Source organism: Falco rusticolus, chromosome 9 (assembly GCF_015220075.1).
Source record: "Falco rusticolus isolate bFalRus1 chromosome 9, bFalRus1.pri, whole genome shotgun sequence".
In the NCBI taxonomy this organism is placed as follows: domain Eukaryota; kingdom Metazoa; phylum Chordata; class Aves; order Falconiformes; family Falconidae; genus Falco; species Falco rusticolus.
In genome coordinates, this window is record NC_051195.1 from 31,745,537 (window position 1) to 31,768,652 (window position 23,116).

At 41.9% G+C, this 23,116-nt stretch overlaps 1 protein-coding gene across 1 annotated transcript in view; it reads left to right on the plus strand.

Moving 5' to 3' along the window:
* SORCS3 (sortilin related VPS10 domain containing receptor 3) overlaps positions 1 to 23,116 on the plus strand; it is a 304,316-nt gene that overhangs the window by 253,085 nt on the left and 28,115 nt on the right. Inside the window, exons 15-18 of the mRNA XM_037400038.1 lie at positions 13,953 to 14,070; positions 15,635 to 15,768; positions 19,996 to 20,109; positions 21,585 to 21,756. Of these exons, the coding sequence (XP_037255935.1) occupies positions 13,953 to 14,070; positions 15,635 to 15,768; positions 19,996 to 20,109; positions 21,585 to 21,756 (538 nt within the window). The remainder of the gene's footprint in view (positions 1 to 13,952; positions 14,071 to 15,634; positions 15,769 to 19,995; positions 20,110 to 21,584; positions 21,757 to 23,116) is intronic.

Sequence of the window (23,116 nt, forward strand, 5' to 3'; positions counted from 1 at the left end):
AGTTTTGTGATGCACAGGGAAGTACCATGAGACTGTGTGACATGGTCTAACTTGGAGCTACTTCTTAACCAAGGTGAATCCACTCTCCCTTCCTCCATCCCTGGCTGATCATCCACTTCTGCTGTTCCTTTTGCTGTTGTTTTGATACTTGTCTCATCTGACAAGATGGTCAGCTCAGCTCGCTTAGTGTCACAGCACTTCAAGAGGAGTGTACCAAAGCACATTGCAGCATTTGGTGCAGGTTCGAGAAAAGCATCTGCAGAAAACAAAGAGTCCTTTAAGAAAATAACTGAAATGCCTAAGGGCAATGGGTTAGGCACATTCTTAGGTGACCCAATGAGTGCCTAGAAAGCACTAGTCTTTTTGAAATCTACAGTTTTCTAATTTCTGTCCTGTAGCCCTCACTGGCGACTAGTAAATCTTTTACTGATTTCATAATCTAATGGGTCATATCTAACATTTCTGTGTTGACAAACCATAGGCACAGCATGTTACTGGCCTGAGGTCCACCAGTGGAAAGGAATCGGATTGTATCCCCCTTTTAGTTGATTGTGATACATCCAAACAGAAGCAGTATTTGCTTGAGAGGGCTGCTAGTCTGTACCATGCAAATCAGAGACAAGATGTTTTTGTGAGTCCAGAGAAGGTCTTTATGTTGTTCCAGTTCTGACTCATAATTATTACCCCTGCTGCTTCATCTCCTGCTTTAAGCATCTCTCCAAAACCACATTGAGAGAAATAACCTTTTTGCTTCATAGCCATGCAGAGCTTTGCTATCATTTCAGTAGACTCATTATATGTGTGTGTGCAGACACTCATTTATGGATAAGGATCACTAAGTTTGTCTGTGCTGATAAATATATTTATGTAGACACACCCACATATGTGTATATAAATATATATGTGTTTCTATGTCTGTGTACTTAATGATCCATATATATCTGTGTATGCATCATTGAGCATTAACATTTTCAGTGAGAGGATTTAATACAAGCTGGTCTGCCAACTTTGCTGTGATTGCTGCCCTTGGCTATGTGTATATTAGAAAATGTTTCTGGTAGTAAATGAGTAGGTTATGAGCCCTGGCCTTTCTAACACCTTCTCATTTACATGGCCATACAGTTTTACCAGAGATGAAGTGGGAGCATTTTTTTCCCAGGAGACCCATAAAATTACTGGCAATACATCACTGGGTGGCAGAGGAGTGGGGCAGAATGAATAAATAATGAAAAATGTTGGAGAAGGCGAGATGGATGCCAGGAGAAGTTTGAGGTGAGAAAGAGAGCATTAAGAGCGCAGGCCATATTGAGTCAGACCAGAGGTCTCTCTAGCTCAGTTCCATACTCCAATAGTGGCAAGCAGAGGATGCTAAAAATATATGTTAAAAAAAATAATAATCCCTTGTATATTTCCTCATTTACAGAGATTTGTCAATAAGGGACTTTCTTGGCCAAACACAGCATTCTTTGTATTTCTAAGACATTAATGATTTTTCTATTTTTTTGAAGTTTTTTCCCCTACATCCCTTTCAAAATTTAGCAGTCAAATTATCATGGGGCCAGGAATTCCATGAGTTAACTCTTAATCTGGAGAACTGACTGACTTGTGGAAGACATCAGCAAAGTATGTAGGTATGAAGGCAACATGGACAGGTTCTGATTAGCACTCAGCAAAGATACAGCAGAATGAGTACGAGTGGGGCAACAGCTCCCAAGTCCAAGCTCCCACTGAGTTCAAAATTACATGGGAACCAAGAGTCATTTTCCTGTCACTTTCTGATAAGGTTATTATCATCTTTCCTCTTTAAGCAAGACGACATTCTCTGCCTCCTGCTCAAGTCTTGCTGTCACATTTAAGAGCTAATACAGGAAAGAAAATTACAAGCTGACACAATGTCCTTGAAAGATTCTGCCCCTTTGTTTAGGGGTAGGGAACTGTGGGTCTGCCACCTCTGAGTGGTTGTGCTGAGAAAAGTAAGGCAAAACCAGACAGCTGATAGAAAATAGTGCCTGTGCTGGGATGTGGCCAGAGGAGCTGCCCTTCTGTCTACCAGGCCAGCCTTTGCCCTCCATAGCTGGCACCCCTGATAGCAATCTCAGCAAATGAGAGAAGAGTGGATCGCAGAAACACCAAGAGACTGTTTTTCCTAGAAGGAATTGAAGTTCTTGTCCAACATGCATGTTTTTCTTAAGAAAAGACACAGACACAGTGTTCCTCAGTTCCTGTGGCCCAGCAGAGGCCTTCAAACTCTTCTGCCCGTCAATCTGGTCTCTTTTCACTTCACTCTACTTGAGGAAAAAGAGAAGCAGCTGCCTGAAAAAAAGACAGATTTTCTTCTGAAACTTCTGCTGCTGCTGCTAAGCTCAACAGAGTATTTGGTGAAGAGGGAATCTAGAGGAAAGATTTTGCCAGAGGTCTGTAGAAAGCTAAATCTGACTTGCAGCTTTCAGTGCAGAAAACAACAGAAGGGGTCATGTACAGGGGGCTGTTGTAAGTGAAGGGTTCTGAACTCCATCCTTCTTTATGCTCATTTCTTTTGGGAACCAGGGCTGACCAGCCAGCCTGTGCATACTCTCAGGTCTACCAAAAATGTGGATTTTTTGAAAGGCTGGAGGGCGGATTTCAAAACCTGGTTTATCCAAGTTGCATAGGTGCCATGAGATACCTTAGAAAGGACTGGTAGGTTTTAATTGTCCCCATTGTGGTTTTATCTTGCATTTAAGTTTTTCTTTCTTTTTCCCTTTATTGCAATATCTGTTTTTGGTGCGACTGGCTCTGTTATTGGCAATGGATTTTACTGCAAGGCTCTGATATGTCCTTTGCACTGTCCCCCCTCATGAGGCTGTGCAAACTGCAGCGTGTAAATCTGCATAAGAACTCTTCAGAATGGGATCCGTGAAATAAAAATGAATCTGTGAAAATGACTGCACACAGAAAGAAAAGTATAATTTAGAACTTGATCTGAGAACAAAAATTGCAAATATAATTATTAAGTTAGGAAACCAAAATGATTGAAAGGATATTGGCATTTGCTAGTGAGCTGCATTCCTGTATCATCTAATCTGATTTCAAAACCTTTTGGAAGTAATGAATAGCTGGGACTTTGCAAGAAAATCATCAATCTGCTAATACCATCAAGTGACTTTACAATGGGCAAGAAAATGTGTGTTATAGGAATTCCCATTTTATCCCAACAGATGATCGGTTTATACCCTGGAGTAAGACAGCTGATTACCCATATCATTACCTTTGTTTGCAAGACTTAAAAACATTATTAACGATCACAGATAAATCAGTGTCACTTTCTCCTTCCATCTCCCTGCTTGCTAGAGGAGTACTCTATTTGTTAGCCTTTGGATTGCTGCATAAATTCACCTAAACAGTCCACACAGGCACAATATTGATTGTGCTGCTGATACTTGCAGTAGAGGCAGAGGTCTTTCTGTGGCACCTGAATAGACAAATCAGGTGATGAGAACATCTGCGTAATCTTTCTCAGACAGCATCATGTGACCTATTGGGCCTTAGGAAGAGGATGTCTGTGACCCAAGATAAGTTCCCAGCAGTTCAGCCACTCATAAGATTCCTGGCAGAAGCCATAACACATGGGTAAGGCATTCAGCTCTGTGACAAGTAATGGCTATCTTTGGCTTTCTGGGCAAACATTATTCTCATTGGAGTCAAGTGCTGTTTATGGACAGTAGATCAAATATTATGCTAAAGAAATCAATATTGTTTGTTGTATTCTGCAAGTAGGGAAACTGAGGCAGAACAAGGGACATGGCTGTTGTCAGTCACTAAGCAGGCTGTCATAGGGAGAGCTTGGCATTAAATCAGGTCTCCTGAGTCCCAGATGAACCCCACTGGGCAGACTTTTCCCATTCCTTATGGGAGGGAGATGCTGAGTCATGTCTGTAATGCTCAGACAAGGTGGATGGAGATGTAAGTATGTGTAGAGAGGAGGACTAGGAAAAGGTGTGCTGACTGGAAGCTTTTATTCACTGAAGTGAATAAGAAGCCCCCAGAATGAGCAGCAAGCTGTTACATGATTTATTTTCCCTAAGTCAAAGGACAAGGTTTGCCTGATTACAATACAATTCTCATCTAGAGGCTAATGTGCTTTGTTTCTTGTGCTTTTAAGTAGGCACAGATGGATTACAGGTCCTGTGCAGCTCCTGCTAGCAGCCAGGCTGGGCTGTACAAAGCACTCAGACCTGTCACGGGGTGCACAGTCTTTCACCTTTCTGTTAGAGGAAGCTGTGAAATATTCTGATGCCTCAATCCTTGTGGGACTGAGAAACCATATGGCCTTGGCATCTTTTCAGCTCAGCCTGGCCCTGATCCTGCGTGGGGCAGAGGGTGGTACATCACACCAGCTTTTCTGAGATCTGGGAAGGCTCAGTGCTGGGCTGGCTGTAGAGTTCACTCTGAATAGATTTTTTCATCATTGGCAAGCAGCTGTCCAGAGGAGCCATAGTATAGTTTGAGGCATCTCGCAGTTCAGGTAGTGCTGCAAACCTTTACTCCTAAGGAGAGCTTCTCCTCATATGATCATTGTGCATGGTTTCCTTGTTTCATGATCCCTTTGACCCAAACCTGTGAAAACTCCCCCACTGTAACTGGTCAGTCATTTTGTCACACCGTTGCCTAGTCAGTTACAGATCTCATCCCTCTTCTGAGCCTTTTTTCTGACACCCTGTGCCAGGCAGAGCTTGTCACCCTGCAGCACCACAAGCTGTCCCTGTCATGTGTTTGGAGCTTACATGTTCTGAGCAGTGGCTTCCACATTTGTGTTGGACATCTCTGGTTGGAAATCTGCTGATTCATAGGATGAAAAATTGAAATGACTGAACACGCTGTTATCCAGCTTCTGATAAAGGGGCACCACCTGCCTCTGTTGGGACCACAGATCTGTTAGCGGAGGAAACACTCAGACTGCTGATACCTGCCAGTATCTTTCCTAGAAGACAGAGGCAGCATCTTCATGTTTCAAAGCTGTCAGAAAGTGGTTGTCTGTCATGAGTGCTTCGAAGAAGAGAGAGAACACTTCTGAAAAACAGCATTAAAAATTAACATGCTTTCCCACCCCTCTTCCCAGGTGTCTCACACACTCTTTCATGTGGCTGGGATTTCTTTTGAAGCAATTGTCATGTAAAGTGGTTTGGATACATTGGCAATAAATTTTTTAGAGAGCAGATTTCAAAAACTTTGGTTTATCATTCAGTAAGTTCTTATCGCTTTTTACTGGAAAAAAAAATAAATCTCTGTCTTCCCCATTGCCTTGTGCAGTATTTGTGCAGCTAATGGAGAAACTGAGCCCAAACTATAGGGCTGCTTCATAATTACACGTTCCGCAGATTTCTTACTAATTGTGCTTGGCATTACTTGCTAACTAAAGATCATTCTGTACCATGTCATTTGCAGTGGTTTTCCTCTTCTGCTGGCACTGTAAAGGAAGTGCCCACTGAGCTGATGGATAATCCCAGAACTGTTTTTCAAAGCCGAGGGAAAAGGATCTGCCATGATTATACTGCAGGATTTTTATTGCAATATTTTGTTTTTTCTTTGTATTCACAGAAACTCTTCCCCTGCCCCATCTCCTCTGTCCCTTCTGACCTGGAATCTGGCAGTGGCACAGCTTTGTGTGGTCAATTCAGTATGGATTGCTAGTCAATGAATCTAACACTTAAAATTTCTTTTCTGTGGAAAATCTCCATGTCATGACATTGTTTCACTTGGAAGTGCAAATAAACCACTTCCTTCAGACTTCATCTGCATGAGAAATTCTGTGAAATTCTCATTTGACCCTTCTCTTTGAGAAACAGAATACAGACCAAGATTTTCTTGAACAAGTTTGACATCATGCAAGCTTCTGTCTGCTGTTGGTATATTCTTGGTAGTTTCACTGCTGTTATTTTTTCTCCCTCTGAACACTAGCAGTAGAGCAAAGCCTTATATCTGAGATGATCTGTGGGAATTACACTAATTTGCACCAGCTGAAAATCTAGATCCAAATGGATGATACATTTTATTCCAAATAAAATATATCTCTTCTTTCTAGAAAAAGTTGCCATTTTTCTTACTCTTTTTCTGTCTGCAGAAGGAAGTACAGCAGTCCTGAATCATCATCCAGTTGCCCTCGGGCTACTGTTCCTGGTTTACAGGTCAGCCAAAAGCAACTGAGTTAAAAGCTCCAAAATGGCTCTTAAAGTCCATATTTATTGTTTAGGAAAAAAAATTATACAGTGTTTTTTGTTGGCAATTGCCTGCCTTTCCAGTGTCATCTTTCATCTTTTATGTTTCCTTTGTTTCCAATCTCTTGCTCCCTGCATCATCTTGCCAGCCATGAGACAGTATAACTCTCCTTCTTCCACTCTCACTAATTACTGATCTGTGTCTCTTTCAATTAGGCTCTACTTCCTTGTCTCAGTTGCTTTCCATCCAATTTCCATGTAACTAGTGACCTCCTTTAATGCTAATTCCATCTAAACCCTAATAAAAAAACAGTCAGGAGGTTACACAGCCCATTTGTTTTTCTTTGTAGTCATGATTTATGTTTAATTCATGGAGAAATAGCTCATCCCTCACTCCCCATTCATAAAACCTAACCCCACCAGCACAGTTTGCAACTGTTCCATTGCTGCTTGCGTGGTTTTGGCCCTAACAGCTTGGACTGCACATAGGAGCTAGACTAGCTTTACTGCTACTTTCTTACACAGAGGTGGCTTCAGATCCAGATTTCATAACAGGCCCTCTTTTTTTGCCTGAAATTGTCAGCTTTTTCTTTTATTATCTCAAAAGCTATAAATGTCAACAAGCGATGGAGGAAGGACTGTACCAAGTCCTTCTGTAAGTGTGTGCACTGAGCCAGGATCTCTAGCATAGGGTCACCATTTCCCCTGGTAATGCAGGGCCAAGGTAGCCTGGCTAGTGAGGAGAAAAAGCCAAACCAAACCAAGGCAATTATGGAAGTGAAAGAACCGTGTACAGGGACACAGTCAATTCTCAGCTAGAGCTAACAAGTTTGGGTGAATCTTCACTCTTTCTGCTAGGCCATCCCCCCACCTCTGGTCTGTGTCGCCCAGCACCCTGGATCAGAGGAAATGGCAGCAACCAGTTTGCATTGCCTCCATATATCCATGCCATGCTGATGCTGAACTAATCAGTTCTCCTGGAACATGGAGCACCGGGGTATAAAGTACAATAACCAACAGCAAACCCCAATTCAGATCAGGCTAGACTTCTTAGCTCCATCTCATTGCTGGTTGTGTAAGTGCCAGAACAGGTCTTGCAGAAGACCTTTGTTCGCCAAGCTTGCCAAGAGCCACAGGAATGGAAACACAGAGCTTAGATGTATGCAGGCTTTACGTGGCAACCACTCAGGTCCATATCTCTGCAGCATGCCCAAAATTAGATGGCTTCAGAATTCATGGGAGCAGACCAGCCAAATCTGAATAGGTCTCTTCCTTGGCTTTTGCGCTGATGGGGCCACATGATGCTGCATGGACCTACGCTGGGTGACTATGAGTTGTCCCATCCGATACCTATCCAAGCTGTAGGGAGGAACTCTCCAGTCTGTGCTGTGTCAGGACACTGAGGGTGGTATTGACCAAGCTTTACTCATGAAACTACATTGGTGATATTTGCTACAAAGAGAGGTTCACCTTGGGTACCTGTTTAGCTATTAAAATTGCAGCAGTGGCCACATGTGCTTCTTTTTGCTGGGCAACAAAGACAATTAACACCTTCAGTTGTGGTGGATTAAACACTCAGTGGTCCTGTAGCTGTGATTACCCAGATCTGGGGCTCTTTCTGGTTTTGGTGGGGGAACTTCATTCCCTCCAGGGGACTAAGAAAAAAACCCAACCCACACTTGTTGTCTGCCAGGAGGTGGTTCTTTGAGCTTGTGCTTCATAGCACTTCATTGGTTTGCCCATTAAATTACTTCTGGCACTAATTGTTAGTGGCACAGATATAAATAAAGAGGATTTTAACTGAAATGAGATGGCAATCTTGCTTGACTTTTTCCTTCCCTAAATTTCTACAACAAAAGTGTAGATTCAGGTCAGCTGAAGCATTTACTGATTTGGGTGATTTTACTACTGGGGCTTTTTGCTTGCTAAGACACTTCCTCTGCAAGCATTTTTCTTTTACAATAAAAGGGGAAAAAATGTAAGGTTGGTTTCAGGCTTTCCTAAAGAGTCTATTTAAGATGACACTGCAATTAGCTTTTCTTTCAGTATTATCAATTGAAGTATATATTTGGCTCTCTTTGTATGTAGTTTTCTGTTGATCCATCCATCCATCTATCTGCTCATGCAGTTCATCTCAAAAGGTGCTGTTTATTAATATATTATATTTTTTTAAAATTTTTTTTTAGATATTAAAAATGCTTTAAATTTTAATAATCTATTCTGTAGGGTCTGATCTTGCTAAAATCTGACTTCAGAGACCCCCAGGGTACCTTGTGAGAAGCAAAATTAGATACCTTTTCATGTCTCACACCTTGTTGATGTCCAGTGAAGGAAAAAAGCTTCAGAAAAGAGGGTATATTTGACATTTAGTGTAGTGAAGATGACCTTATCAGCTGCTTCCTTCCTTTGTGTCGTCAATCATCTGTATCACTGACAGGCACAGCTGAGGACAGGAGGCATTACTGGAGACTTTGACTGTTATCTCCCATTACAAGCAAAGGAGCTAGGCTGACTAGTGAAGATAGAAGTCCTCCATCTATATTCAGCCCAGCCCAGACAAGTACAGACAGCTTCAGTGCATGCTTGCTCCATATAATGCCCTGCCAATTTACTTAAGAAATGATAGACTGGGACTAGATTTAGGTATGAGAACACATTTCCATTTCCATGCTTGGGCAGCTCATCTGAAACTGCCGGCAGGGATAGATCCAGATGGATACAGCTTATGCCTTTCCTGCAAGCAATGCAGGAGCTATTACTTGAAAAGGTCTCATACCCTCAGCAGGGACAGGGATTGAATCTACGGACCAGAGGTGGATGAGTTGTTAGCTTGTGACCCTCAATTAATTCTGTTGACCTGTCAGGAATGAGCAGTATTGGATCACATAAAAAACATAACTATCAACAATGCAAGGAATGATAAGGCAAAAGCAATGCAATGTGACAAGAGAACACTGTATAAATTTAAAAAGCCTTTTAAACAGTTTCTGTACAAGGTTATCCAGTCAGTATATATCACATCTGTAAGTTATTGTGTATTTAAAAAAATTAATGAAAGATATAATTACAGCAACGTTACCAATGACCTTTTCTAAAATGACTCTGTCATGAATCTGTAAGCATTTCAGAATTGTTTTCCAGGTTTCTAATAATTTTTTCTGCAAATTAATGGCATCCAGACCTCGCAGTAGAAGCCTTGCCTTGTTTCTCCAAAGAAAGGGATTAGGAAACATTTTCCGGTTTCCTAGCAATGGTTTTACTGTGAGTTATGCATAGAACCAGTTGAGAAAATGCTGTCTTATTAGCTAAGATTTTATGTGGAGTTTTAACTGCTTACTCTAAGGAACAGAACAAAATCTATCCGATCTAAAGCCTGTAAATTACCATTCCATGACTTAGGTTGGAGAACCTTTGTTAAATTGAGCTTAGTCAGAAAACTGACTCTGTCTAAATGCCATCTGGGCTCTTGTATTTATTGCTTCTCAAGGACTTCCAGATCAGACTGCTTAGATGGAAAAAATCAAAACACACTTTTTATGTTGACTTTCCAGAGTTGGACCTTGAAAACCCAGCTTCCTTCTTTTGTCTTCTATCCTTACAACAAGCAATTAAAAGTTGTCAGTTAGACCACTGTAGAAAAAGTTATTAAGGCAGAATTCATAGTACTTTATGTCCCCGTGTCACCTGTATCATCTTGATAGGTTAGCTGTATTTAGTTAAAAAAAATCATCCTCTCTAATTTAGTGAGCAAAGTAAATGAGGAACAAAGGCACGTGGGCGTCAGATAAGATAAATGAGATGATATCTTCAAAACAGTATGAGGACTCACCAGTTGAGTAGGGAAAACTAAACTCCCACTAATCTCTTTTTTCCATCTCTTTTCTTAGGACTTATTTTGTCCAGCCACACTGGGTACAGAAATCCAGATGTATGTGCTGGAGCTCTTAATGCTAAGCACTTACTGATACCCGAACACTATCAGACTTAAGGTGTTGCAGCTCTGCTGTCTGCCCAACCATTTTTGTTGGGCCTGAGCACCCCAAAACAGATATGGTTGAGAGAGGTCATGTGCATGCACCTTAGTCACTATGGAAGAATATCCAGTGATGCAGTTCACAAAACTGGTGAAAGCAGGGTTCAGCTGCAGTACCTGATTTTGCTCTGTCAGCGTTTGCTCTCTGTGATGGTTTGTTCAGCCCATTTTTAATTCCACAAAAGATGAGGGTTTTCATCACTTCCCAAGGAAAGCTGTTTGAGAGTCCAGTGGAGCCACGCAGATAACGTAGCACTCTTTTCCATTCCTTATGTTTGCTTACTCTCATAGAAGATTCAAACGCACAACAGAATCATCTTGGAAAATAGCATAACCTTCATCATGTTGGCTGGTCAATCAGGAAGTGTTGTAGGTGTCCAGGTTGCATTTATTACTGGTGAGCAGTGCTCACAGGATGCGGTTGCTTGCTAGCTTCTCTGCATATGAGCAGCTCTTATTTCTGAAGGCTGCACTGCAATGGTTGATCAGGATTAAGAAGCTTGTTATTAGCAAGGGGGGAGAAAAGTTACTACTTTAGGAATCAGGTGACCCAGAACCATCTCTGCAGCACAAAGGAAAACATCCCTCTCTGTTCACACTCCTCTAATTACATTTAGTGTGGTATTGTTTCCATCTAAATTATAGCAATTATATACAAAGACCTTCTTTGAAATCATTTAATTAAAGAGTAGCTAATGCTCTGTGCTTTTGGAATGCTAATATATTGCCTTCCACTTAGGAAACTTTGGTTTTTCCATTAATTATCATTATCACGGAAGAATTTAAATGCCAGAGGGTTGGGTTTTTTTGCATTTTTCAGTAGATTTAAAAAGCAAGAAGTTCTGGTGAATTTTGTAAAGCACAAAGGAGCCTTTTGCTCTCTTGCTGAACAGTTAGCTAAAGGTCAATTTGAGGAACAACATTTTCCTTGAGATGGATTGGCTGCTGAAGTGTTGGATTTCTCCAGACCCGTTATCTTCTGGGTTCAGACAACTGTTTGTATTTGATTATGTTCTCCCCACCTCTTGCTATGTTTTCTGTGTAATAAACACCAAGATCAGATCCTGAACTGCTATGAATTTACTGAAGTAAAGGAATTCTGCCTGCTGAGTTGCTGCTTTGCAGGAATGACATTTCAGTCATGCATCATATCCAGGACAAACAAGATTCATGGGAGAGCTGCCCGGCTGTGCAACAATACTGTGACCAGACACGGACTCTGTAGGAGTATGCGCTGAAAGCAGTTGTGGCATAAGAGCTGGTGGGATTTACCCAGTGCCAAGGAAAAGTGGGGAGATTCATACTTGAGTACAGTTTCAGAGACCTTCTGCATCTCCCCTCTGTGCGATTTCTCCCCCCTTCTTCCTCCTTCTTCCCATATTGCTATGGTTTCCATAGGTTGATCTTGGTCCAGGATGTGCCTTCTGTGTTGAGGAACAGGAATTTCAGTTTCTTCTGTTGTTATGCCTGAATGTGGTGGTGTTTCCTATCACTTATACCCCACAATTATGACTATGTTATGAAATGTTCTGAAGAGCCAGCAACAATCTACCTAATCAATCCATTCCACCACACAAGTCCTTGCTCACCTACTCATTTGTAATCTGTGTATGCATTTGTCACAGGTTCTTCTTGTATCCTCTCCCCTTCTTGTCAGATTCTTGGAGCTTGCCTCTGTGAGGCAGAACTTGGATATAGAAAGGTGGTCACAGCAAAACCACAACTCCGGGCTCTCAGATCTCCCCCACCCTCCTTTCTGTCCCTGATACCCATGAGCTGAGACCAGTCTAAATGGGAAAACTTGGTTGATTCCTGGATGGTCTCTGTTTCACAAAAACAGCACAATGCAGAGGAATTTTGGCACAGCTACAATCTATAGAAGTAGTTTGGGCAGTAAGGGGAGAGCAAAGCCAACAAGGTTGTGTGATTACAGTGTAAATTAAGAAGAACTACAGTAAAGAATAGCAGCTCACTGAGGACACAGCAGGATCTGGATTGCAGTCGGTGCCTGGAAACTCAATACAAGTTTTCTTTTATGTTTATTTTCCACTTCATAGGGAAATTTGTAAATCTGTCTCTGCCTCTTTGTTTTTTAGCCTGGAATAATCAAAACAGCAAAAATGTTAATCTCATAAGTGGCTTGGGTAAAAATGCAGGCTAGTGAAAGATCTGGTATAATGAAGAAAACCATTCTTTCTCTGCCCTCTAAATCTTGCAATAAGGGTGATACAATGACATTTCATGAGTGTCAGAAAGGATTTGCGTTTCAGTACATACAGAATTTTTAAAGTCTGGAACTTGTATTTTAGATGAGGTTTTAGGTTCTTCTATGTATTTCAGATAGCCAAGAAGTTGGCATGTTATAATGACAAATCAGCTTGATAGTTGTTGGGACTTTTTGTTGTTTATGTGTACTGAGATGTTCCTCCTGCCAATGAGAAGATGTAGTTTTGTTCATGGTTTTTAAAGTCTGGTCACCTATCCTAATCTCCTCCTGTTACACACCTCTTCAGAAATCCAGCTGCAGTTGATTGAAAAGCTGCTCCTTACTGAGAAAATCATAGCTGGCTAAGGGAATAGGAAGAAGTTACTTGATCGAAAACTGAGCACCCTGCAGCACTCATGCAATTTTTCTGGATGGATGGAGTCTTTTGTCTGGGTACCTGGTGTTATTTATCAATTAAACTAGGGTTTTGCTATGATTTTGCTTTCTTTGGTGAGGGTGTGAGCTTCCAGCATGTGGAGTCCCTTAGTACAGCCCTCAACAACCAGCTCTGCTGCTGATGTTCTGGTCCAAGCTTGTGCAGAAGCCTCTGGTGCTATTTAATCTTACGTGAACTCTTTCAAACATCCCATTTGGAACAGATCTGTGCCTCAGTTATAACTTACAATCTGGGTCCTTCCACTGTTTTTTGAGTGCTGACTCTTTAGCTCCAGCTGCTCCAGTATACTGCCTTACTCAATACGAGCCTTGTGTTGCCCCGGAGTTGTGTGGGAAAATGTGTCATTGTCATCCTGAAAATCAAATTATTACTTACTCCTTAGCTGGATGAACCATGGAGTGTGATCAGTGACTGATGATGATGAGTGGCCTACTAAAAAGAGTTAAGAAAAAACTTTACTAATAGCCTTACAGTGGTGATTGTTTATAATTCCATGTCTACTAGCTGCAGTCAGCATTCACCAGGTGGAAGGGATGCTGACGTCTTTGCAGGTTACTTGCCTACAGTCCATTTTCCAAATGTGTTATTTCAGGTGTTTGTTGTACAATTCATTAAGTAGTAAGTTTGTGCAACACAAAAGTTCAGCGGTAAAGAAACAGTCAGCTAAGAAAGGGTTGATTTTGAGACAACCAAATCCATCTGTTCATCAGAATAGCTCCCTCGATATTAGACACATTACTTTCTAGTCTGGTTGTTTATTGTTCTGGAGTGATACCTAGCTGTCTGTGTTAGACTCAGAGCCCATTGTGCTAAGTACTGGAGGCACAGAAGACATTCCAATACAGAGTCAGGAAAAGGCTAAACAATCCTAGAATATTATGGGACAGGAAAATGTTATTCATGACTGAATTACATTTTCTGGCATCAAGCTCGAAGGCTGTGTATTGGTTTCTGCAGCTGACATTCAAGAGAAATTATTTGCTCAATGGAAGCATACATATCTCTGGCTGACTCTGCTTCTTTCTTTTTTTCTTTTTTTTTTTTTTTTCCTCCCATGCTCAGAGTTTTTGGGCACTTCAGTCTCCGTTCTGAATGGCAGCTGGTCAAGGTGGACTACAAGTCTGTCTTCAGCCGAAGGTGTAACAAAGATGACTACCAAACCTGGCATCTGCATAATCAGGTATTTCCACTGTGTAAGGAGGGATGATGGGCGTTCCTTTTCCCATACTCTATGTTGCCAGTTAGGAATGGACTTGTTCTTTTCAGCAAAGCATATGGAGTTTTTGCATCCATCAAGTCACAGTTCTAACCTGTTGATGTTTTACTTCCCCTGAAACATATGCATGAATAAGCATGGAGCCAGCCTTTTCTAGGCAAGTTATGGAGATTGTTAACTTCTCTTTGTATGAAAATATTCCACTGCACCAGCTGGATCTTTTTGCCCTCAGTGCTCAGGGCAATGTAAAACCTCACCTTGTGATTGAATTGTAGGAGACATTGAACTCTTTGTAGCTCTGTCAGTGACTCATGAAAAAAAATTTTCTTTCACTTTGCCTCTATTCCCCCCCCCCCCCCCAAAAAAAAAACCCCATAAAAACCCAAACAAACATTTATTCATCCTGCAGGTCCTGCAGATGCCTGTAAAACTCTGGGGAGCCCTAGAATGAAAAACACCAGAGAAGACCGAATTATTTCATTGTATTCGAAGATATGCTTTGCTTTTCATACACTCTGGCTTATTTTCATACTGGATATAATTACATCCTGAAGCCACTAGAACTGAAAGAGCTCAATACCCTCTGAATATTACTTTTGGGTAACTGGCCACCAGTATGATGTCCCACTCCCTGCAGGGCAACATAACTAGAGCCAGAACTATTGGCACTATGATATTCCTGAATGAAATCCATGAATTAGAAATGAGGATTAATTTGGAAAGGATGTGTTGGATAACTGAAGTCATAGAATTGAATAAATGAAAATAATTTAAATGAAAGAAAAGGAAAGATGTGTGTAACCAGGCAGCCATCTTGGGAATCACTGTTAATGGCAAAGATAAATATTTAAATTAGGTGTTGCCTTTTTTCTTACTTCTATGCAGACAAATTATTTCTGCATCAGACAAAATTCTGTTTATAGCAACTCAACTAAATGTCAAATGTTACTTTTAGATTAGCTACTCCCAGTAGTACTCTTGGAAATCTTTGTGTTCAAAAAGCCCAGTATAACACACTGTGAAAATTATTTGAGCTCTATAACAAAGCCAGGTCTATCAAGGAAAGGGGAGGGGAGCCAGAAGACCTCTGTTCCACACCTAGATTTTGTCCCTGCCCTGGGTTTCAGGCTTGAGCATTTCTTCCTGTAGCAGATTTCATCTGACATATTTCCAGGTAAACCCTGGAAAACCCATTCACATTGTCTTTTTGAGATAGTTTGTACGACTAGACACGTTGGTGGGTGCCTTCTGAAATATGGCATAAGTGGGTGCAGTGGCTTGGGTACCCAGGCATTTTGGCCACATTTTCATTAGCATCCCAACCCAGTGCTGCACTCATGGGTCCTCCCAAGGTGGCTTTTGAGTTTGCAAAGCCACAGAGGCTAGACCCTTAGCTCCCAGCTCTCCCAGCAGGAATTGCTAGCTTTCATTGCCTTTTATGTCTCTTGACAAAATGCTCCATTTAGGGCCCAACTGCCATTACAACTCTCTGTTTTTACTTTCTCCTCTTGTTCCTTGGCTGCTGAAGGGGGAGCCTTGTGTCATGGGAGAGAGGAAGATCTATAAAAAACGCAAGCCTGGAGCCCAGTGTTCCCTAGGTCAGGACTATTCCCAAACTGTGGTGTCTGAACCATGTGTCTGTGGTCAAGAAGACTTTGAGTGGTGAGTATGTGGCTCTGGGGACTTTTGCAGGGCCTGTTCTTGTAGCATTGGCAGTGGCTGAGCTACTGCCTTGACAGAAAACCTTGCAGAGAAATTACGTCTCCTGCCAGCATGGTGGCTGTGATCGTATCATATAGCATAGATATGATCCCCATACCTATTGTGTGAGGGAGGTGTCCCCTTCACCTGCAGGAGATGAGAACTTCAAGGCTGAAATTCAAAAGCAGAAAACTGCAAGTACTGATTAACATTTTTTGTCCATCATTCTAGAAGAGTGACAGCCAGGACTCCTGTCTGGTCCAAAGCATGTCCCTCACAGGAGAAACAGAGAATTTGTCTGCCCTCACTTCCAAGGTCATTGATACCTGGGGAGCAACCTAGCAAAACATGCACATTTTTATCATTATTCCTTTGAATTCCTGGGGACCATTTGTTGATTTTTAAGCATGTTTTATTGAGAAATTTCTGAAAGGGCTTCTGTGACTTGATTGTACAGCTCACCCTTGTCAGATGTAGCTACTTGTTTTGCATAAATATTGGTGTTCCTAACTTAATAGGGCAATAATTTCCAAACTGCTTTAAGGTCACTTTGAAAGCAGCTTAAAAATAAAACAGGGAAAAAATCAACCACTGCTTGGTATTGCTTGTCAATGGGGATAGAATATGGGAGAATGCATAACAGTCAGAATTTCTGCACAAGGAATTCCTACAGAGAACCTGAGTGATAGACAATATTTCAAAGATTTAAGACTGTCAATAGCTGTGATGTTTGAGGTTAAATGATGAGAATGTCATTTAAATGGAGTTCAAAATACCCTGAAAGCATATCAGTTGAGAAAGCATTTTCATTTTTATAGCAGGTTATCAGGATCAGTGTCTGATTTGGTATTGGTGTGATTCATGAAAACTTCACTTACCTTCGAATCCTTCCTGAAGAGATGTGAGGCATGAGATCTGCAACTTATTTGGGCTTAGGCCAGCTGAGACTCACAGTTCTTTTTAGAACATGAACACGCTGAAATGCAGCAAAAATGAATAAAAAGCATAGACCAAAGTGTTTTCTTGAATATTGGAATAGTTTGGCTCTAAGAAAGGTTCAGGGATATAGAACAGAGATTTTAATCTTATCTGGATGGGTGTTTAATTTTATTCCTAATGCCAAAATTACATCTGAGGCTCCTTAGCTTGACTCAGGAGATCTTTTCCCTTTGTTGTCATCAGGGGAACTTGCAGGATGAACAAACTATCTTGCCCTGCAGTATCTGCCCTTGGCATTGACATATGCTTCTGAGCTGAACCAAGCACCAATCTCCAGAGATGATGCTTATGAATTTGCCTTTTTTTTTTTTGTTTTTTTTTAGCTTTGTGCCTCACCAGCTTTCTATTTCACACTGAAGCTTGTCTTTTCTAAGCTCTAAGTGGAAATCTGTGGTAGCTAAATTGGCCTTAAGTGCTGTTCTGCCTTGAAAAGGGTCTGCATCAGAATGCACTTTTTCAATCCATTGATGTGTTCCTTGCATGTGTTCAGTATCATTTTTGCTTAGATTTCCCACTAATGTGAGAGAATATTGCTGTTAACCTTGTCAGTCCTGCAGGGGAAATGCAGTTAGAGGATGGCAAGCTGGCTTTTGTTTCAAGCTCCGTGCTGCCAAAAGAATTGTTAACTGTTTTCCAAATGCAAAATTATTTTAGTTGGTGATGGAAAATCAGAAGAAGCAGATTCAGTTTAAGGGTGAGTTTTGATGCTAGTCTGCAGGGCTGACTGGAAGAAGAGGCAGGGCAATCAGTTTGAAGAAAATACTTATGGTGCTGGAAATGGGGCACCGGGCTTATCTTAAAAGTGATTTTCGGAGTGGAAGGGTGGACTCATCTGCTCTGGCTTGTGACTTCTAAAGGATGAGTTATTTAGTCAGTGGCAAGATACAGGTTATTCTGTGATTCACCTGACTTCTTTTGGATGTCAGTATGAGAAGGGGAGGTGCTGAGGAGTGCCTTTTCCCTCCACTGACTAGAAGGTGGCTCTAGTCAGGGAGCTCGTGGAGATACATCCCCACTGTAGGTATCTATGGTTGGAAGGACAGCTCCTATTTTTAAACTTGATGCTTTTGAAAAGGAAAGTTGTCCACTCAGCCTTTTCTGGCTGGGTTCACGATTACCAGTTGTTCTTGGAATCGACTGGCCTGTCTCTTGTGTGTGAACTGAACGGGTCCTGTGGAGTGTCAGGGAAGGGAGAAGGGTACTGTGCAAGTACACCCACCAGTAGGTCCCAACAGACAGGCCCTCTGCTTCCCCCATAAGTAGGTTTGCAGGCTGGTTCTGGTCCCAGAGCAGACCATGCTACTAGGTGTGACGATGCCTGCCTTCGAGAGCTGTGCAGATAGGACAAATGACTGCGGGAGCCCTACAGCACAAGCTGTGATGGCTGTACTCCCTCCCATTTGATCACAGCGCCCTTGCCCCTGTCTGCCTCCTGTTGCAGTGCTATCTGTTTCCTGCTGTTAGATATAAGGCTGATCTAAATGTCAGGGGCATAAATCATGGCCCAGGGCCCCAGTTCAACAAATCCTCATGAGTCAAGATCAGAGGTGACTCCTGCCAACCCTTGCAGTCATTTCCAAAAGCAAACCCTGGCCTTTTTCTGACATAGAATGGCAGAAGGAACTCAGAAGTGTTATTAAAGTGCTCACTGATCTTTCTTTTCCCTCCTCCTGCTTCTTTATTTACTCTGTCAAGATAGCTTTCCTGAGAAAGACAGCACAGCAGCTGGACTTGATTATTTCCTTAACTTATGCAAACCCTGGGGCTTATGAGAAGGAAGGTGGGCAGCATGCGAGGTTTTAATATACATTTACCAGAAGTTAATGAACAAGCACAGAACCTTGAGGGCATACAGCAATGTTGTCTTTAATTTTATTAAATATTTATGCAGCTCTTTTCTTCTTTGGGGCAAAGTACAGCTCCTCCTGAATATTTTTAATTACAAAGTCACTGCCAGGCATTTTTGACTGTGCAGGTCGGACCCACTGAGAATGATTAAATTGAATGTTGAGAGAAAAAGCATTAGGGAATCTCTGAACCTTTTAAAGCAGATTGCAGAATTTTTGCCCTCCAAAAAAAGGAACAGTAGCACCTTGGGTCACTGGGGACATTGCACATTTTGTCTCACCAAAGCTCTTCCTGGAGACTTTCTGATGGCTATTCATACTCTGAATAGAGGAAAGATAAAACTCAGTGTCCTAAAGGGCACAGAGAGCTTTCAAGGCAGTGGCTTCTGTAGTGTCTGTGTTTCGATAGAGGCTTAGTTTGTTGGCATTTGTTAACCTGCCTCAAGCAAAAATCCAGAATCCCTTTTGATTTGCCCCTTGAATCCAGCCAGCCAATAAAGCCTATGCACAGAAACCTGGTCCAGAACCTATTAAATCTTATGGAAAGCTTTGGCTTAATCCTATTGCTTCATCGTTGTGTTGGCATGCAAAGGCAGCTGTAAAAAGAAGCCTTGGATGTGGTTGTATACACTTCCACTCTTTGGTGGTCCAAGGAAGCATCAATACCCTGGATTACCTTCCCCATGTGACGCAATACTATGTAATCCTTAGACTACCAAACTAGCTGTGTTTTAGTTTAGTGTTCGAAAAAACATCAGTTATATTTCTCTTTCAGTCCAGTCATAGCTCAGTCAAAGAGCAGGGAGGCCCTTGACATAGGTATATTGGAGGCCATTAACGTAGGTATATTTACATACGTAAATATACATACCTTGTCTAGCTGTTCAGGAAGTGATCCTAGTGTTTTATATTCCCAGCTGCTTTGTTGGGAAACAAAGGCATTAGATCTGATATGTTCTGAAAGTGAAGACTTCAAAAAGCAAGCAAATCCAAAGAACCCAAGCAGTGAAATTATTAGAGAATAATAGGAAAAGAAATTAACAATAGAATTTTCTTTCTGAATCTCTGCCCATGTTTTGTTACCAAATGAAACACAAATCCTCTAGTGCTCTGCAAGGCTGGTAATTCTGTGTTGTCAGGTATCACATACCTTCTGTGAACTGTGTTCCTGCCTCTCAAACTGATCAGGCACTTTGTCTCTGGATGAGCCCAATCCATGATGTCATGCCATCCAGCAGAGAGCCACCAACACACACATGCTTTGGGGAACAGATGTCACCTAAAACTCTGAGCTAAATCTAGTGAATGTGTACAGTGGTGGACTCATGACTTGTCTCCGTAGTGACTATGGGTATGAGAGGCACAGCAACAACAAGTGTGTCCCAGCCTTCTGGTTTAGCCCGTCCTCCCTGTCCAAGGATTGCAGCATTGGTCAGAGCTACTTGAACAGCACTGGGTAAGTGAATCTTACAATCTCTCTGGTGTTGGTGACCTTGTAGTAGACACGAGAACCTGGAAGGTTCTTTTTTCTCTGCTCCCATCTGGCTCTTTTCCAGTCTTATTCATGAGGTAATGTTTGCAGCAGCATCTGTATGGAACATTGCCTCATTCCTCAGAGACAGGGAGAAGCACATTAACATAAGTGACATGTAGATATTTTATTGCTATCAAGTGATGTATGATCCCTGGAGCCTAGACTTGGAGCTCCCCTTTGCTGCAAAATTAAAGCACGAATCAAGAGGTCTATCTGAGAGACAGCTGAACATTTAGCAGGACAAGTTTGAGGTGTTTCACATTGTTTTTCATTGAACCTCTTCCTATCTTATAGCTCCTATTTCTAAAAGCTTCAGGGAAGGCTCAGATGAGCAATTTTTAGCCTTTCCCCCCCACCCCCCTCCTGCCATTTTCACTTGTATATACAATACCTAGTGATTTCAGACAAGCTATATGTGCTGCTTTCTCTTGGTTTTACCTAGAACAGATGGCAGGTGTTGGTTTATTGTAGTATCGCTTTGCCAATGCTCGTCTATTGTACAGGGGATACTCTGAAACTGGTTGCACTGGTTTGTGTAAAATTGCAATGTTCCTTCATAGAAAGTACAGGCCCTGAAGACTTTACAGGGCTGCTTCTGAGTCATGGGTCCAGCATGCTCAATTGTAATGACAGCTTTGTTCATGGCTGGTTGATGTGGGTGGCTGAACAAATTGAGGCTGCCTGGAGTCTGGAGTCACTTAACTTCAGAGTCCCCCTGTCAGCTGAAAGATTGCTATAAATATGGGATGTAATTACAGGATTCCTGGCCAGTATGAGTACTTATAGCTTCGTGACACGAGCAAGAAGAAAACAGTTGGAGTCTGTGTTTTCTTAATCAGTCCTGTATTTTTACTGTGAAATTGCTAGAAAGGGTTAATGCCCTTAACAACACTGGAAATAGCCAAGTGTCTTTCTAGTTAGCTAACCTCTTCCAAGAAGATCCAAGAGAAAAACCCATTCCTTGAGTAATTTTAAAATTGGACTGGACAAAGCTCTTGGCAGAACTTTCCCAGTACCTTCTAGCAGAGTAGAGGGAGGCAAAATGAAATAAAAAGCATAATTAAAAAGCTGGGATGCAGAGTGCAATCCTGCAGGCATGGGGAGTTGGAGTTCTCTGCCTTTTAGCAGCGCAGAGTAAATCACCTCCACAATGTGTGCATGTTCTCAGTGATGCTGCTGAGAATCTCTGAAGAAGGTTGGATTGTGATTTTTTTGGCTTTCTCTGATTTAATAAAGTGTTAGGTTTCTTTGATTCTTCCTTTAAGTTAGGGAGTCATGCAGGCAGTTAGCCTTTGAAAAAACACATGCATTGATATGGAGAAATAAAACAAAAGCAAAACAAAGAAACTTTTCCACCCACCACCTGGGCCCAATCTCCTTTTGTCACTGTTCCCCAGGTACCGAAGGATTGTGTCTAACAACTGCACAGATGGCTTGCAAGAACAATACATGGCCAAGATGGAGAAATGCCCTGGAAAAGCACCTCGGGGACTGCATATCCTCACTGCTGATGGAAAGTTGGTCACAGAGCAAGGACACAACGCCACTTTCATCATCCTTATGGAAGAGGTGTGTTAGTGGTATCAGCAAACCTTTTACTGTGTGGCAGGACTGGCATTCTTTTTCTTCACCTGTCAGGCTGCTGAGAAGAAAATAGCGATCAGGTGGAGTCATGAAATGATGAACACTCCTGAGATTGAGAACTAATGAAAGAGCTATATGTGAAACAGAAAAACAAATCACATTGAGTCAAGCCAAAGGAGTATTTGGCTGGTTATCTTGTTTATCAGTGATGATGAAGCTGATGCTGAAGATAGATCTGGTAAAAAATATATTTTGCCATCAGCTTCTTGCTGCCTCCAGTGAAGTGTAGTTTATGGAGTCTGTGAGGCAGAAATGGTATCTGTACACTTCTGTTTCTAGGATGAAAATCTTTAGCTGAAGCTTTGCTGGGGAACATTAAGAACAGTGGGTAACATTTTCAGACTCATGGGGAGCAATGAGGGACATTGTTTTGCAGTAGGAATTGAGCAACTCCAAACCACCTCTGAGTTCCCCAGCCCATATCTATTTTATTTGTTTATTGGTACAATTGCCTCTGTAGCCAACAGCAGCATAAGTGATACCAGGCCACGCTGGTGCCTGAACCATCAAAAATACTGAGGCACTTCTGGTGATTTCTCTGAGACAAATACACCCCTGTTTGGCAAACATGTATGGTGCAGCCTGCGTCACCAAGGCTTGTGGCTCAGCGGAGGGTTGGATAGCTAAGGCAGGCACTTGGTATGTATTTGGGCCGACAGGAGCGTTTTTCAAATAATCTTATGATTCTTCTGGTCTGTGATTTGGTTTGGTGTTTAGGGATATATGTGACTGCACAACAAAAAGTGCTGCTGTTTTCTCTGCTGGCTTGACTGCCTGTGTAAGGTGTCATTGAAGGTCCAACAGTGATTTTTCCATAATGGATTGTGTTACATCTGTTTTCTGGTTAAACAGAAGGGTCACCTCACAGCCTCACTTCTAACATCTTCGGGTGTCTCAGGAGGGGTAGCCAGGGATTGAGGTGGTGTTGGAGAACCACAAATACCTTTTGTCTTCTACTATATCCTGTGTACTTCATTCTGGGACAGTATCTGGAGACAGCTGGGAGCCAGACATGTGATGGTCACAAACATAAGAGTAATGACACCATGACAGACTAGATGCCTGTCTGCTAAGGATCCTGCTCTGACAGCAGGCAGCATTAGGTCATTGGGGAGGTTATATTAGAAACAGTGCAAGCCTAGTGTCCCTTCACCTTCCAGACCCAGGAGTAACTTCCATTAACAACTGAGACCTTCAAGAATACGAGAAGCTGTAAGAAGGACCTGGGCAGGCGTGAGTGCATGTGAACCTCGTGAAGTTCAACAAGGCCAAGTGCAAGGTTCTG